At 37.3% G+C, this 15,065-nt stretch overlaps 1 protein-coding gene across 3 annotated transcripts in view; it reads left to right on the top strand.

Moving 5' to 3' along the window:
* Nucleotides 1-12,743, top strand: part of LRRC28 (leucine rich repeat containing 28) — a 51,311-nt gene extending 38,568 nt beyond the window's left edge. For 2 of the 3 annotated variants that reach the window (XM_019472518.1, XM_019472519.1), the window contains exons 7-10: nt 2,449-2,551; nt 6,112-6,287; nt 8,926-9,085; nt 12,039-12,743. In XM_019472518.1, coding sequence (XP_019328063.1) covers nt 2,449-2,551; nt 6,112-6,287; nt 8,926-9,085; nt 12,039-12,111 — 512 coding nt within the window. In that variant the 3' untranslated portion in view covers nt 12,112-12,743. Of the gene's footprint in view, nt 1-2,448; nt 2,552-6,111; nt 6,288-8,925; nt 9,086-11,013; nt 11,153-12,038 lie in introns of all 3 variants that reach the window. The other variant, XR_002086209.1, reaches the window with a different exon arrangement.
* The last annotated feature ends 2,322 nt before the right edge of the window (nt 12,744-15,065 follow it).

Genomic DNA, 15,065 nt, shown 5'->3' with positions numbered 1-15,065 from the left:
AAATACTGAGCCAAAATAAATCATCTTTTTGAGGTGTTGGCTCATAACGATGCACAGCAGCATCTCACAGCAGTGCCCATCAGTCAGCAGAGATATTTGTACTTGCTTCTTGGGGCAGGACAGTTGATGGATGCACCAGATAGCTTTGTGAACTAGAATGTCTTTGGGACAGGGTCAGAGAAGCATGTGATGGTTGAACATGTTCCCTGATGTCCAGTGACTGTGGTTTGAACAAAGCCCAGATTACCAGGGACTCTTTAGCAGGGCCTGTAGTGATAGGACAAGGGGTAGTGGCTTTAAACTGAAAGAGGGTAGATTTAGATTAGATATAAGGAAGAAATTCTTCACTATGAGGGTGGTGAGGCACTGGAACAGGTTGCCCAGAGAAGTTGTGGATGCCCCATCCCTGGAAGTGTTCAAGGCCAGGTTGGATGGGGCTTTGAGCAACCTGGTCTTGTGGAAGGTGTCCCTGCCCACGGCAGGGGGGTTGGAACTAGATGATCTTTAAGGTCCCTTCCAACCCAAACTGTTCTATGATTCTGGTCCCTGAAACCTCCATAGACTGTTGCAGGGCAAGGGCCTGTATTGAGAAGAAAAAAAAAAACAAAAACAAAAACAAAAACCAACAAAACTCAGTTTTTCTATGTTAATATTTTTATTTCAGAAAAGGAATCTATTCATTTTCTGTTGGTATCATTGCTTGTTCTTGGTATCAAAGATGTGATAATGTGACACCCTCTGAAGCTCCTCCTCAGCGTGAGCTTTTAAGGTTTCTGGTGCTTACAGCTGCCATTCAAGTGGATGACAGCTGAAGACAGTATATTTTAAGATGGCCAAATGTTTTTTTGGGGATCACTCAAAATATCATTTGCTTTATCTGTACTAAGTGGTGTCCATAGCTCTTGTGTACAATAAAACTATTCAATAATAAAAAAGAGATTGTATTACCTATTGTCATAATAGGGAATGATAAGAGATCGTTATTCCAAATAGAATTTCTGAATAGAAATATCATGGAAATTGTTTTAATTTTTATTCTGTTCTTGGCCGCGATTACAAAAGGGACAGTAGCTATGCTAATTTCTCTGGTTATCCTTATCTTTATACCAACCAAGGTAATTGACAGTTGATAAAGATGGGAAGTCAGAATTAGTCAGTATTAGTATTGTCTTGCAATATGGCTGATTCAGCCAAATGCTTGTTTATCTTGCTTAGTTTCTATAACATACTCATGAAAGTTCAAGAAGTTGAGGCATACAGTTTTTTTTTTTTTTTTTCCATAATGCAATTCGTCTGGGTTGCAGCTATCCCCTCCCAGGCAGAGAGGCTTTCAAACATTGTTCGCTTGGTTTGCGCTTTGTATTAAACACATATGTCTTTTCCTAACCCAGTATCTCAAACAGCATCAGAGCTCAGATGAAATGGGCTGCCCGGATGATCCTATGTGTCAGCTTTCTTGCCAGTTCAAAACTCTTCTAGACTATTCTTTTAGTTCACTGTTTGTTTTGTCTTTTTAAATGTCTCACATTAGCATGTTTTTTCACTTCTTTTGATAGCAGACAGTTTTACCACTGACTAGATCTTGCTGATAAGCAAAAGTCTTTTTTCCAAGAATCAATAAATTATTGATTTAATAAAATTAATCAATAAAAATTATTTTATTTAAACAAAATTATTCCATACCTATATGCTCCTATCTGGAGGTATGTTAATATATTTCTAGTCCATGAAGGTATTGCTTAAACATGCTGTACTTGCTTCTTTTGACTGCCAGCCATGAATATTTTAACAGAAATAATGTAAGAGGTGCACCTTCAGATGTATTGATCATTTACTTGTAGCCACAACTTTTGTTGTATAATATTCTGCAGTTTAATGCTTGTATATTTTCTTGTGTTCTGTAACTTACTGCATCACACAGACTTCTGAATGATTACTGGTTGTATTTGGTTATGGCTAATGTAATCAAACAAGTATCTCTTCTTGGAGAAAAGAAAGAGTGGGACAGACCACATTATTGTTTGTCCTTACCACTTCACCAAACATAGTGAAGCTGTGATTTCAGTGACGTGAGGCCAGTTAATGAAAGCAGGTTTGACCTTATGAACTTGAAGTATGCACTGTAGATTTGAAATCAGTTGTCCCTTTGCTTCTTCAGACTGACTTCGGAGTTTGTCAATGTTAAAATTTAATTATTTATAATGGGATTTTCAGGGCTACTGAAAAGGGGGTTTGTTTTGTTGTAGTAATTTTAAATGCTATTTTCTAAACAGCTTTTCAGCTCATCCATAATAAAATCATTGGCTGAAATTTTACAACTGAGAAGTAGTAATTTATATTTGCTTACATTGAGTCTGATTAGCTTATTTATAGTTAGAATTGCTTTGCTTATAATTGTTACTGTGTCATCCCTTCTCCCTCTGACTGTTTCTTGTTTTCTAAACCCAGATTTAGGTCGTTCTCGGGAGCTACAATATGTTTATGTGGATAACAATATTCATCTGAAAGGCCTCCCATCTTATCTGTATAATAAAGTCATTGGTTGCAGTGGGTAGGTATGAATTAATTCAGATATCTTGCATACCTGTTCCTTGTAAAATTTCTCATAAATATCTGCCTGTATGATACAACTGATTTTTTTGTGTGTGTGTGTGATTGATTCAGAACTGATGTTACTTTGAGGGGACTACTGTAGCTCCCAGTTCTGTTTTATTTTTGTAATCTTCTGTGTTAATTGCTGACTTTCAATATTTTAGCATTAAGCTGCAAAAGACAGTGCAGTTATTCTGAAGGAATTTTTAATGATAATGTAAGGCAAAAAGCTGAATCCTAGCTGCACTTAAAGGTTAGCCAAAAATGTAGGCTTCGCAGAATTTCCAGAAGTAAAGAACGAACAAAATGTTTTTTAATGTGTTGCAGCATCTATCTAGTTCTTAACTTACAGAAATGTGAGAACTTATGGGCCATATCTTGGAATGTCACATGCAGCTCCTTCATCACTTTACATTCCAGTATCAGCTTCTTGTAGGTCTTGGTACCTACTAACTAAAATAAGTAACTTTTTTTAGGAATTATGGGTTGACAGGTATATTTTTACATGTGCATTTTAAAAATATCCTAGGCTGTCTCATGTTTGTGGTTAGGATGTGAGAAAAAAGTGGTCTGTCTAGGACACTAGCTTAATTCTTTCTGCACTGACACTAGCATAAATTAGGACCAGCACCACTGATGAATGGAGCCTTACTGGTGTAAAACTGATCAGAAGAGGATTGTCCCCATTACCATCTAATTATAAATTTCTGGTATGCTCGCCCTCAGCAAATCTTGCATTAAATATAAATTCCCCCTCTACAGCCTGCACTCTACTGCAATATGTGAGACGCTGAGTCTTGGCATTTTAAGGTTTTTCTAATATTCCCGTGTCAGCTGGTTGTGTGACATTTAAATACTTGCAGTTGGATTATAATTCTGCTGAACTGTGTGCAGTCTCAAGTTTCTACTAATTTTGTTTTTCAGGAAAAATAATTTCTAGCCTTTGTTCTTTCAGAACTGATTGTAAGACAGACTAATATTAAATTGACCCTAAAGGTAGTAGAACTGTATTGATTGTGACAAAAAACACTAGTGACAATGCAGGAAATGTTCCAACAAGTTTGGTCCAACTGTCCTGCCTATTTCAGGTGATTTGGTTTTGATTTTTTTACATGTCTTTGGTTTTTTTTAACATTTTAAGGCCTTTTTTTATACTCGGTCAAAATAATTTTATCTTTGCACTGAACTTTTGTGAAGATATTACCAGTTCTTTTTGCTGTCATTACATGTACACTGCTGGTGAGGCTAGATGCTAGTATCTCTGATGGAGAGTATTATAAATCTACTATAGAAGAGACCAAAAAAGTTGCAAGTGTTGCAATGAAATTAATTCTTGTAATGCTTCTGTGGAATAAAAAAATGATAATTTTTTTCCTTAATAATAAAGAATTTAAAAAATATTTTTAGTAGGCAAAATAATATTTGTATTTCTGTACCAAACAGATATTTGCCTTTGTTGTGAAACCATCTTGAAACATCATAGATTATTTTTAAGGAAAACTTTCAACATAGGAAAAGCACTTGTCTATTATTAAGAAACCAAAGGTTTTATTTGATAATGTTCTGAGTGACGTTAAAATCGTGTAATAATGGTCATGTGAAGAATTTCTGTGTTCTTTCCAAGAAAGCATTAGTAACCAATGCAAGATTTTCATGGGTCAGGCAAGAGTTGAAGATCCAGGCTTTAGTGCTCTGTCTGGTCTTCCACTGGAGAATAAAATCTGACATGCTGCTGTTACTAACATAAAGCTAGCTTTCTGAAAATAGAATATAAATTGCATTGTGTAAGTAATGAATCTCTGTCTGGGAATCCTGCAGTCAGACTGACTGAAAAAGTCTTTTATGTAAGAGGTGATGATCTCAGCACTCAAAATAAATTTTGATCTTATTTTTTGCAGATTGGATTTCATAGTCTCCAGCTAGGTATCTGTCAGTCTTGTTGAAGGCAGCCAATAGGTGGTTACAGCTTTTTTTCCCCAGTTATTTATTCACAGCGTTCTTCTGCAGCTCTGTTTTTTCCAGCTAGTTAGACCATCCTCTATTCCACTTTTTAACCTCCATGGATTTTGTGTGGGTGTGTTTAATTTTTTTGTTCTTGCACCCAGTATTACTTGTAGGTTGAGATTCATTCCCTAATCCATCCTGATTTAAGGGTATATATCTCTTAGATTATTCCTCTTGATGGTCTGTTTTGCTAGCCTCACCCTTTACATAAAGTAGACCAAAAGGCCCAGCTCTGAACTGCAGAAACTAGTGAGCTTATGGGCGTGTCTTCTAGCTGGGTTGGTAAGGGGTTAGTCAGCTTGAAAATACAACATTATAGATTTATTTGTTGTGATAGCTAACTCGTTGGGTATGGATTGCTGGGGAATGGATTGTTGGAATACTGGATCTCTGAATTCCCAATTATATATTAACCCCATTAACGGTTTGTGGGAAATTATTAAATATTTAACAAGAGGCTTATTGACTTGCTGTTTGATGTTCATTTGTGCTTGTTTCTCTGGGCTGTTTTTCCTTTAATCAGAGGAGATGAGATTCTTTGTTATCAGAGGAGTACTATGAGATTTCTTTCACATCTGATAAGGTTGAGTGTAGTTACCTCAGTTGTAGGTCCAATATCTGGGAAGGCTGACAAATTTGTGTTTCTGTTCCACTTGTTAGGACTGGCCCTAACAAGTTGCTCTTGGCTTCAAATTTAAGTTGTCATAAACAATTCTGATTCCCCTCTTGACTTCCTCAACCTCTTAGTAAAATTTTCCTATGCGTGTCTCTTTGGTATGATAGCTTGCAACAGGGATCATGTAAAGAGTTATTATTTTTACTACAAGCTAAGTTTCTCTCTCTGGATCCAAATAACCTTCCTTCTCTTTATATCATTTGGGAAGGACAAGGCTAGTAGACTTACTAGGGTATCTTCCCACTACAGCTTAGGTTGTTCTTTTTATTTTTCCTTCACTCGCCCCCCGCCCTGCACCCTCCAAGGGAGCTCTGTGGATGGGGAAAGGTATAGCACAGAATCACCCAGTGGGACTTAAATGATATTTTTTCGTGGTTGTAGTTTGCCTCATATATTATAGTTGAGAAATCCATTACTATTCTCAACTGGTTGATCCAAGACACAGGAAGCCAACTGTTAGGTATGAAACTGCTCCCCTGTGTGAAATACTTAGTAATAATGGCATTCAGAGGCTAAATGAGATTAGTGTGTTGGCAAAGTAAGGGACGTGTAGTGCACTTGATTCACCTCCTTGGGATTGTGTTCTCACTTCTCCAGCTTTTGAATGTTATTTGAGAAGTAAAGACCTCCAGATGTCCCACAACTAGCACGTCACAGAAGGTGGGGATCTATAGAAAATGTGTGTCAACATGTATGGCACTCTGCAAGGAATCCTTGAAGGGTGCTGCACTGAAGAACAGTATCAGGCGTACTTTGGGTTGGTCATCTGGGTTTCCCCATAAGGTTACTTTTTTCTTTTTTTTTCCTAATCACTTTCTAAATGTTTTCTGTCCTTCTAGTTGTGGTTCTCCAATTCAAGTTTCAGAGGTGAAACTGCTCTCTTTTTCATCGGGCCAGTTAACTGTGTTCCTGCCAGCAGAGGTGAAATCTATAGGGACAGAAACAGATCATGTGCTGCCTTTGCAAGAACTGGCTATGAGGACCCTCTATAACACCTACTACAGGTTTTTAAAAGGTATGAAATTTCTGCATTCTTTGGATTACAGAAAGAGTGGAAGGGCTTTTCTGGCAGTGATAGGAACATTTCCAATAGCTCTTCAAAGAGCTGTGCAAGGATTAATATTTTAAAAGATTTATTTACTCAAATTATGTTTGAAATGCTGTATTAGAACAAAAATGTCCAATATCAACAAACAGACATCCAAAGACTATTTCTAAGGTAGAGTGGTGCTTACAAATGGTTTCTTTCTTGAGGACTGCATAAAGAAGGACGCTTTTTGCAGGAGAAACTCTTTAATGGAAATAGGAGATGAGAAATACAGTTCCTGAGGCAAGATTAGATGCATCAGCCAACAATGCAACTTCTTGCCAGGCAGCACACTCCTAAACTGGCAGACTTGTTATACATAAGGCAAAAGAAATGCTAGCAGCCCTTGGCCGTTTCAGTACAGCGTGACAGCTGAGCTGTTTTAGTTCTGCCCCAATTCAGACTCTTTGCTGTAAAGCGGCCCTTGGCTCATCTGGTTATGCATCATGCAATCGCATGAGTTAGCAATATCTGATGATAACCTGCAGATTCAGATTTTGTCAGATTTAGATGTGCTGTGACTCCCCGCTATTCACAGTATCTTGGGAATTCGTTGGCTTTAGCAGTGAAAGTAGAAAGTAGAAAGCAGAAAGGTAGAGAGTTACAATGGAAAGATTAGAGGGTTTATGATAAGGGGTCGCTTGTACTATGGCCACTGGAGTAAATCATAACTGCTGAACTGTTGCTTTGCCAGGAGAAGTGGACAAGGAGGTCTGCAGCAAATACGCTGTAGGGAGGAAGCTTCATGTTGAGGGGTGGTATAACCATACAAGCCTGTGCTCATAGGAAACAGCACTGCTTTCTGGAGAATGTATTTAATGACATAGAGAACATAGTAACTGACCAGTTTGCAGTTGTGTATTTTTTATATTTCTGCATATGGAGGGCAGAGGGGAGGTTTTTAGTTGTTTAGGATCAGGATATCAGCTGCACCAAAATTACACAATGACAAATGCTGTTTCATTTTGATTTGCAAAATTCTAGTCTTTGAAAAGGAGTTGGAGAACATCAGGTACAAGACCTTTTAAATCATCAGTAACTACTTTTCTCACCCAATTGACTTGCACAATAATTTCTGGAATATGGCTGTGTGAATGTGGTTCCTGAAGACGCTAGTGAAGTTTGGTTTGGGAATAGCAAGATAGCATTGCAAAATCAGTTTAAGGAAATGGTTTGTAGATGGTTTATACAAGGCTGTGAGGATTATATTTAGTTGCAGCCAAGGTGCAGAACCTGAAAAAGATGGTGAAACATTTTTTTAACTATCTTGCCTACTTCTAGTTTGTTACACTGTACTATGTAGTCTTTTTATATATTTATATATACATACACACACAAATATATATCTTATTCTGAGTGACCTTATTAAAGACGATGTGGATTACCACTGGTGACACCCACATTCCAGTGAGGCAGGGGTAATGCATAGTTCAGACAGGTGTAAGATAGTGGTGTGCTGGGGAAGCAGGTGGCACATACGATTCTAGTAGCAGATTTGATCTATTACTGCCTAAATTCGCAGTTTCAAGGGTGCTGTTAAATACTTGGCGGCTGCTAGGTAGGTATGACAGAAGCAACTGGACTACTTTTCCTCAATCTTTGCTTTGCTACAGAATGTGACCTTTTCTTTCTGACGCAAATGTACTATTCGTCATGCGTGTCATCTCAATTGAGGCTGTTGTGGTACATTGTGTATGGGGTTAAACCTTACTGCGTTTGAAAGCTGAAACTAGTGTGATAGCACAAAACTGTTTTATCAGGTACTGCATCTTGTCTTGATTACTCAGCACCTAAACTTATTCACCTGTCTTGGCTGTCTCTCAGTTTCTAGATGGAGATTAGCATGTTGGGTTTAATTTATAAAACACTACGTGGCTTGGGCCAAGCCTGAGAAAATGATTGTTCTTTCCCATGAAATGACCCTGGAGTCCTTTTTGGTGAAAATGATGTCATCTTGTAAACTGTGGGGTCACACTTAAGATATTATGAATGTATTGATCTTTTTAGAGTGGTCTCTTTGGTTGGACCTGTGAGAATTATGCTGGGCTGGATTGTATTTCATGTAATTCTAAATATTTCAGATCCCTTTTTGCTGGTGGTGGAGTTTGGCCTTTTTAGTGAGCTTAGCTATCCTGCTGGATTGGTTGCTGAAATATTTTAGTAAAATACTACTGATGTCCTTTTCAGAATTTTGTATTGTTATTAATTACTAAACACCTGTCTATAGATCATCTTTGTGTCTAAAAATGCTTTATGATATATTACTGGTTTTTATTATTTGCTTGAACTATAATATTTTCACCTGGGTATTTGGGCCCAGTTAATCTTATGCCCACAGATGCTAAACTTACACATTTAACTTTAACTTTTTGAACTTACACATGGAAAGCACTATGTGCTTCTCCCTAATTGTGGTAATTTGTGTTACCTTGTTGTTCTTTTGACTAAGTCTTAAGAATGTGAGACAGCTGATTTTATGAATTGTTCATGGATCATGCTTGTTGTGTTTGATTTTTATCATGCAGTTGTTTTGTTACAAGCCTTTTTTGTTTCTTTTCTTCTCTAGATTTGAACTTTCTGACTCCAATCTCACTACCCAAAAGCCTCTTGGAATTGCTGCACTGTCCCTTGGGACACTGCCACCGCTGCAGCCAGCCTATGTTTACCATTGTCTACCCAAAGCTCTTTCCCTTGAGGGAAACTCCAATGGCAGGATTGCATCAAGGGTAATAATACAGGAAATTACACTGGGGTTTCATTTAGGAAGAAAAACACCTTATGGAATGAAGCATATTCTTAAGGATTTTTTTTTTTCATTTAGCAGCCTTTCAGATCTAAAGCCCCTGTCCTATGATTGCATGTAAAAGCTGACAAATCTTTTATTTACAAGACAACCAGAATACTGCTGTTAGACTGTTTAACAAGGGCTACCACACTTGCTTGTTTCAGACTGCTGTAAGATAGTGAAAGGTTTTAATATGGTGGGATTGACTTGTTTGTGGTAGTGCAACATGTGCATGGCACTCCTGTACCTTGGAAAGGAAATACTGCCTAACACCAATACTTCCCCTGACAGTCTCAGCCCTGACTTCAAGAGAATGCAACCACCAAATAAAAGTGCTGTAGGATTAAAGATAGAAAAAAGCTCTAAAGCCAGAGCTTAATTAAAATGTTCTGCGGTAAAATAATCTTGTTTTTCTTTCCACGCTAATTAACTTGAGAGATGCTGTGGAAGCATTCTGCATTGTAACATACATTTTGTAGCAATACATCTTTTTTAAAATATTTCAGTTTCTATGGTTGTAGCAGTTGTGAATATGTCTGCAGGATTCACAAGTCAAGTAGACAAGCCTACACAGACTTCCTGACCTGCTGGACAGTACAGTCAGAGAAGGGACTCAAAACTGGGATATGGTTCAGAGAATATTGCCCTCATGTAGGTAAAGATTTAAAATACTTTTAAGGTGAGCACTGATTGCTTTGCAGTGATTCTTTCCCTAACCCCTATTAGTCTGAGTTGACACTGTAGCCTACCGTGAGCCATAATATCAACGAATCCACTTTCTGCAATGGAAGAGCATCATCAGAGAAATTTCAACTGCTTCTACTTGGACAAAAGTACAGTACTGTTTGAAACCTAATAAAGAAGGTTTAAAGAAAAGTCACTTGGAGTTAAAAAAACAAATGTGATGTTCAGGTTCTTTTTAGAGAATTCAAGTCAAGCCATTAGTTACAAAGCATATGCCTAAAGGTGGGGAGCAGAAAAGAAAGGTGCTTTAAAAAGGAACATTTCTGAAATTACTTGTTGGTATATATAATGCACAAGAATGCCACTTAGTTCTTGTCCTGCTGAAATCCATTGATTTGATACTATCTTTCATAAAAATAAGAAACTGTTTTTCAACAGTAGATCTTAAATAAAAAAGAAGAGACTAATTGGTGATTCAGTTTGATGGTATCTGTTTTCCACAGCTGTATCACAGGTTATTTTGCTGTGAGTTTGTGGCGTAAGAGGTATCTGGTTTGTAAGCAATTCAGCTTTATGAAATGAGAACAACTTAGTAAGTATGCCAAATCTGGACAGCAGCCAGAAGGCTGCATAAATGTTATTTTGGAAAAGTCATCTTTCTTAGAAAGATCTGATTGTAGAGATTGCATACTTCAACTTCCCATTCTTTTACACTTCAGTCGTATGTTGAAATTTAATGGATTTCATGGTGAGTAAAATAAATTGCTTCCTCATTACAGTCTTAATATTTAGAGTGGCATAAGATGTTATAATCATGCTATGAAGAATTTCTTTCAAGCATTGAACAGTATAATTTTCTAAGAAAGTGATGGAAAACTACTTGCTGGTCACTAAATCCTTATATTATCTGAAATAATCCAACAATGCGAGAGTTTGGACTACAGTAGAGAGCTCTACTTTCTAATTAATTGCTAAGCATTGCTTATTGTAGAACTTACAGTTATGAGATTACAGACATATCAGTAGACACCTTTAGAAATTATTGAAGTTAGGACTCAGCAAAAACATACTTTAGGGCTATTTTGGAAGAACACTATATTAACATTCTAAAATATATTAATTGAAAATATATATTTCTGCATGGTTTTCACTTGTTTAAAAAATGGTTATCATTCCTTCCCTTAGACAAGAATGTACCGTGTTCTGCAAAATGCCTTAATGAATACAGTCTTAAGTAGCTGACGTTTGATGCAAATCCACAGAAAATGAGATCTAAACAGAGTAGCCTGTCATCCTTATCCCTGTAGCTCGTGCACTTGACATGGTAAGATTATGTGGAATTGTAGAGGTGTGATAGCTGGTTTAGAAAGACGTGAAGGACAAGTTTTCTGTTCTAAAGAGCTTACAGTGACCATGAAAACTCACAGAGTAGGGATCCTGAACGTTTGAATAGCACTGATTAGCACATGCCACATCTATGCCAGTAACTTCTGTCTGGATTTCCGTATCGCATTCTGTATCCTCTTATAAGAAAGTATAGTTAAGTGTTGCACTGGATTTCTGTATCTGAAAAAGCACAGATGACATGAGCACTGGGTAAAGTGTGATTTCTGGGTTAGTAAAAAACTGATCTTAACATTTTTAAAGCTGATATCTAGGTCCCTGCCAGGATGGGGGCAGGAGGAGGGTCACAGTGAGGCTAGTATCATGCTTTCATGTTGCCACCCCTGCTGTAGTACCTGGCATAATGCGACAGCACTGCCGGTCGATAGTCCTTTCTGAAGATCTGGGCCCAGTTTGTTCACTGGGCTGAACCAAAGGAGGACACTGGCCTTCAGTTATTTCATGCCTACAAGTAGTAATTTAAGAAACACATGAGCAAAGCTGAAGCAAAGAATTACCCAGCTATTTTCCTTTTAGCTGTTAAATCTACTGGCTATAACACCCAGCCACACCCTCCACAGAAAGAAACCCCACACGCTGCTTCTTGAAACTGAATACATAAGAAACCAGGAAGGTTTTTGAGAACCCCTGCCGTGTTTCCCTGCATTTGTATCAGGCACTCACAGAGCAAATGAACCTGCTTTTTCTGATGTGTTGGGATCAGCTAATCCTGTATTTTACAAACCAGCATGTTGTCTGCTGTGGAAAGGGCCAGGAGCTTTAATCTTTACTGACAACTGTTCCCCCCCCCCCTTTTTTTTTTCTAGGAGGACAACTGTTAGTTTTGTGGCATACTGCTGCTCCACCCAGTGTCTGCAGACTTTTGACCTACTGAGTTGATAAACATTTAAAACTACTCAGGAGTGCTGCCAGTTTAAAGCTGCATTAGACGTCATATCCCATTGGTACTGGAATACTGTGTGTGTGCGCGCGTGTGCCAAAGCAGCAGAAGTGCCCGGTCGGGAACACTAAGAGGCACTTAAATCCTGCCCTATCAAATTTGGATGAACTGCAGAAACTTTTCGGAAGTGTAAATACCAGGCTTTTAAAAGTATTAACTTCTCTCTCCTCCAAGACAGCATACAAACCAAACAAATTCACAAGCTCTGACTTCAGGAGGATTTCCAGTATATTTCAAATGTGGCTGTCTTCAGGTTGATCCATTGCATCATTTGAGGCAGTTTTCATTCCTCTAACAGGGAGGAAAAAAAAAGGTCCAGTTATGACAAGCCAGTTTTCACTTATTTGTCCCCTCATCCTCATCACCCCTACAGCTGGATTCAGGTGCATAGATCTAAGCCTACAGAAGCCTTTGAAGGGTCCCAGTGACTTTCCTGTAGAACTTAGCTTTTCTTTTCTCCCCCTCATAATATTTTCCTCAGCAGAGTTATCCCAGTTGTATACCAAGTCTCTGACAGTCAACTGTGCTATTTAAATCCACGTATTAAAAGCCGATCTTTCTTTCTGGTGTCATTAGAAGTCACAGTGATTTAATTGGAGTAACCAGGATATGACTGGAGACTAAAGATCCTGTTTCAGTAAGGAAGGCCGGTACTGATGCCTACACTAAGTGGTCTTGCTCCAGCATGTTAGAGGGTGTGTTTTCTTTATTTTCATTGCTTGAGTTTTTTATTTTTAAAAACACTTCCCCTTCTGCTTCTTTTGAGTTCTTCAGGAAGAAGACTTTAAGTACAAAGTTACTTGAAAAAAATAGTAATATGATAGTAAATATTTATCTATATTTATTACATTTTTACAATTGCAGACTATAGATCTGCAAAGAGTTGGTCTTCATCTTTTTCTAGATTCAGCATTTGGCTGATTTGTGAAAGTGTGTCAGGGGAGTATGTTAACCTCGGAGAAGGCTGGAAATCGGGGGGGAGGTATGTGTATCTCCACGCAGAGGTATATATGCATACACAGATATCTTCACAGAAGGGCTGTACCATTTGTTTTCGTATATTAATGGCAGATTTAGCGCAAATTTCCACTCGCTGTCATATTTGTGGGAATCCTTTTTTGTTAGATCTTGTTCATTTTAAATAAAGGACAAAGGATGGAAAAAAGGCCCAAAATGTCTGCATGACTTAAAATTTTAATTTTACACTGAAACAGTTTATACAAAATAGCCCCTCTTGACTTGTTTTGGAATATATAATTTTTTTAACACAATGTGTGGGGTTTTTTTACTTTCTATTTCTTAGGTATAATCTACTTGTTGATTTAGCACAGTGTGCTACTCTGTGCAGTAGGTAGTTACAAGCTGAAATAGATATGAATGAAACAGTTTGTTGTAAAAATGGCAAGATAAAGAGACTTATTTGGTAGCATATTAGCATATGTTGTGGTGAGGTGTGCATACTTTGAAGGGAAGAGGCATTAAAATGTTTTCCTTTTGCCAAAGAAGCATTTGTTCCCGCTGCAGGATTCCTGGCATCTCTTCAATAAATAGAGTATCTTAAGAGCTTAAAAGAGTACCAAAAAGGCAGTTTTTGAGGGTGGAATTTTTAGGTTGTACATGTTACTTGTAAAAGCTTTGCTGGTTTTATTGGGTTGGTTTTAGAGAGTTGAATTAGCATTAAGAAATGTAGAACTTAATCCTTCGGGAATGCAGGTATCATCTACTGTTTAAGAATTGTGAAACTCTCTAAAATAAATCCTATTTATTAAATCTGCTTTGCAGTAGGGGAAAGAGCCATGTCCAAGCAGACTTTGTACTACTGGATTTCTGACTCTGTCATTTCACTCATTTGTTTCAATGTTGGTATCCCCAACAGGCTTTCCCACCCAGCGGGGTTTACCACTGAAGCAGCAAAATGAATCTTCAGCTTTTTTCTTTTCCTTCAGTACTACACAGCTGAGATGTAAATTGCCCATGTATAATTATACCTATATCAGAAATGTGCAAGTGTAGTACAGAATCCATTTTTTAAATGGATGATAAGAGAACTATGGTAGTGTTACAAATACTAATTTTTGATACAATACTCTGATCAGGAATTTTCACTGTTATTTTTACTGTGGCTTCCCCTGCCTTTGAAGGAGATGTTTTGTTGGAAGTTTTGTCCTCTTCTTATAGCAACTTCCAGACTTTAAAACAACGTTTATTTCTGAATTAAGTCTGTAAATACTATTTTGCAGTTAAATCTTTTGATCAGCTAAACGCCAATGCCTTCTGTTTTATTAGGAGTCAGATAGTAAGAGTGGAGCTTGATTTTTTTTTTTTTAATTATTTATTTTTTATTTTCTTCCTTCTTCCCATAATTATTTTTTATTGAGTTCATATCAGGCTCTTTATTATTGTCTACAAGTGCAGTTCAGAAGAAATTTAGTCTGTTCTATAAGCAGGATGAATCTTAACTAACACTTTATTAGATGATATTTCAAGAATGGAATGTTCAACGAATAAATGACTTAAACACGCAATTGAAGCTGAAATGTCATACCCTACTTTTATAAAACAAGGAAGATTTATTGAGTTCATATCAGGCTCTTTATTATTGTCTACAAGTGCAGTTCAGAAGAAATTTAGTCTGTTCTATAAGCAGGATGAATCTTAACTAACACTTTATTAGATGATATTTCAAGAATGGAATGTTCAACGAATAAATGACTTAAACACGCAATTGAAGCTGAAATGTCATACCCTACTTTTATAAAACAAGGGAAAGGAAAGTCAATATATAGACTGAAAATGCAGCTTAAATTCATGTTTCTGAGGTTTTTTTTTGATACGAACAGTGTTTGTATTCATCTGTATCTTTGGGTGATATTGTTCTAGATTAAAATAACTC

Source organism: Aptenodytes forsteri, unplaced genomic scaffold, assembly GCF_000699145.1.
Source record: "Aptenodytes forsteri isolate BGI_AS27 unplaced genomic scaffold, ASM69914v1 Scaffold564, whole genome shotgun sequence".
Taxonomy (NCBI): domain Eukaryota; kingdom Metazoa; phylum Chordata; class Aves; order Sphenisciformes; family Spheniscidae; genus Aptenodytes; species Aptenodytes forsteri.
Note: the sequence above shows the minus strand (reverse complement) of the source record. Positions and strands in the feature narration are given on the sequence as shown.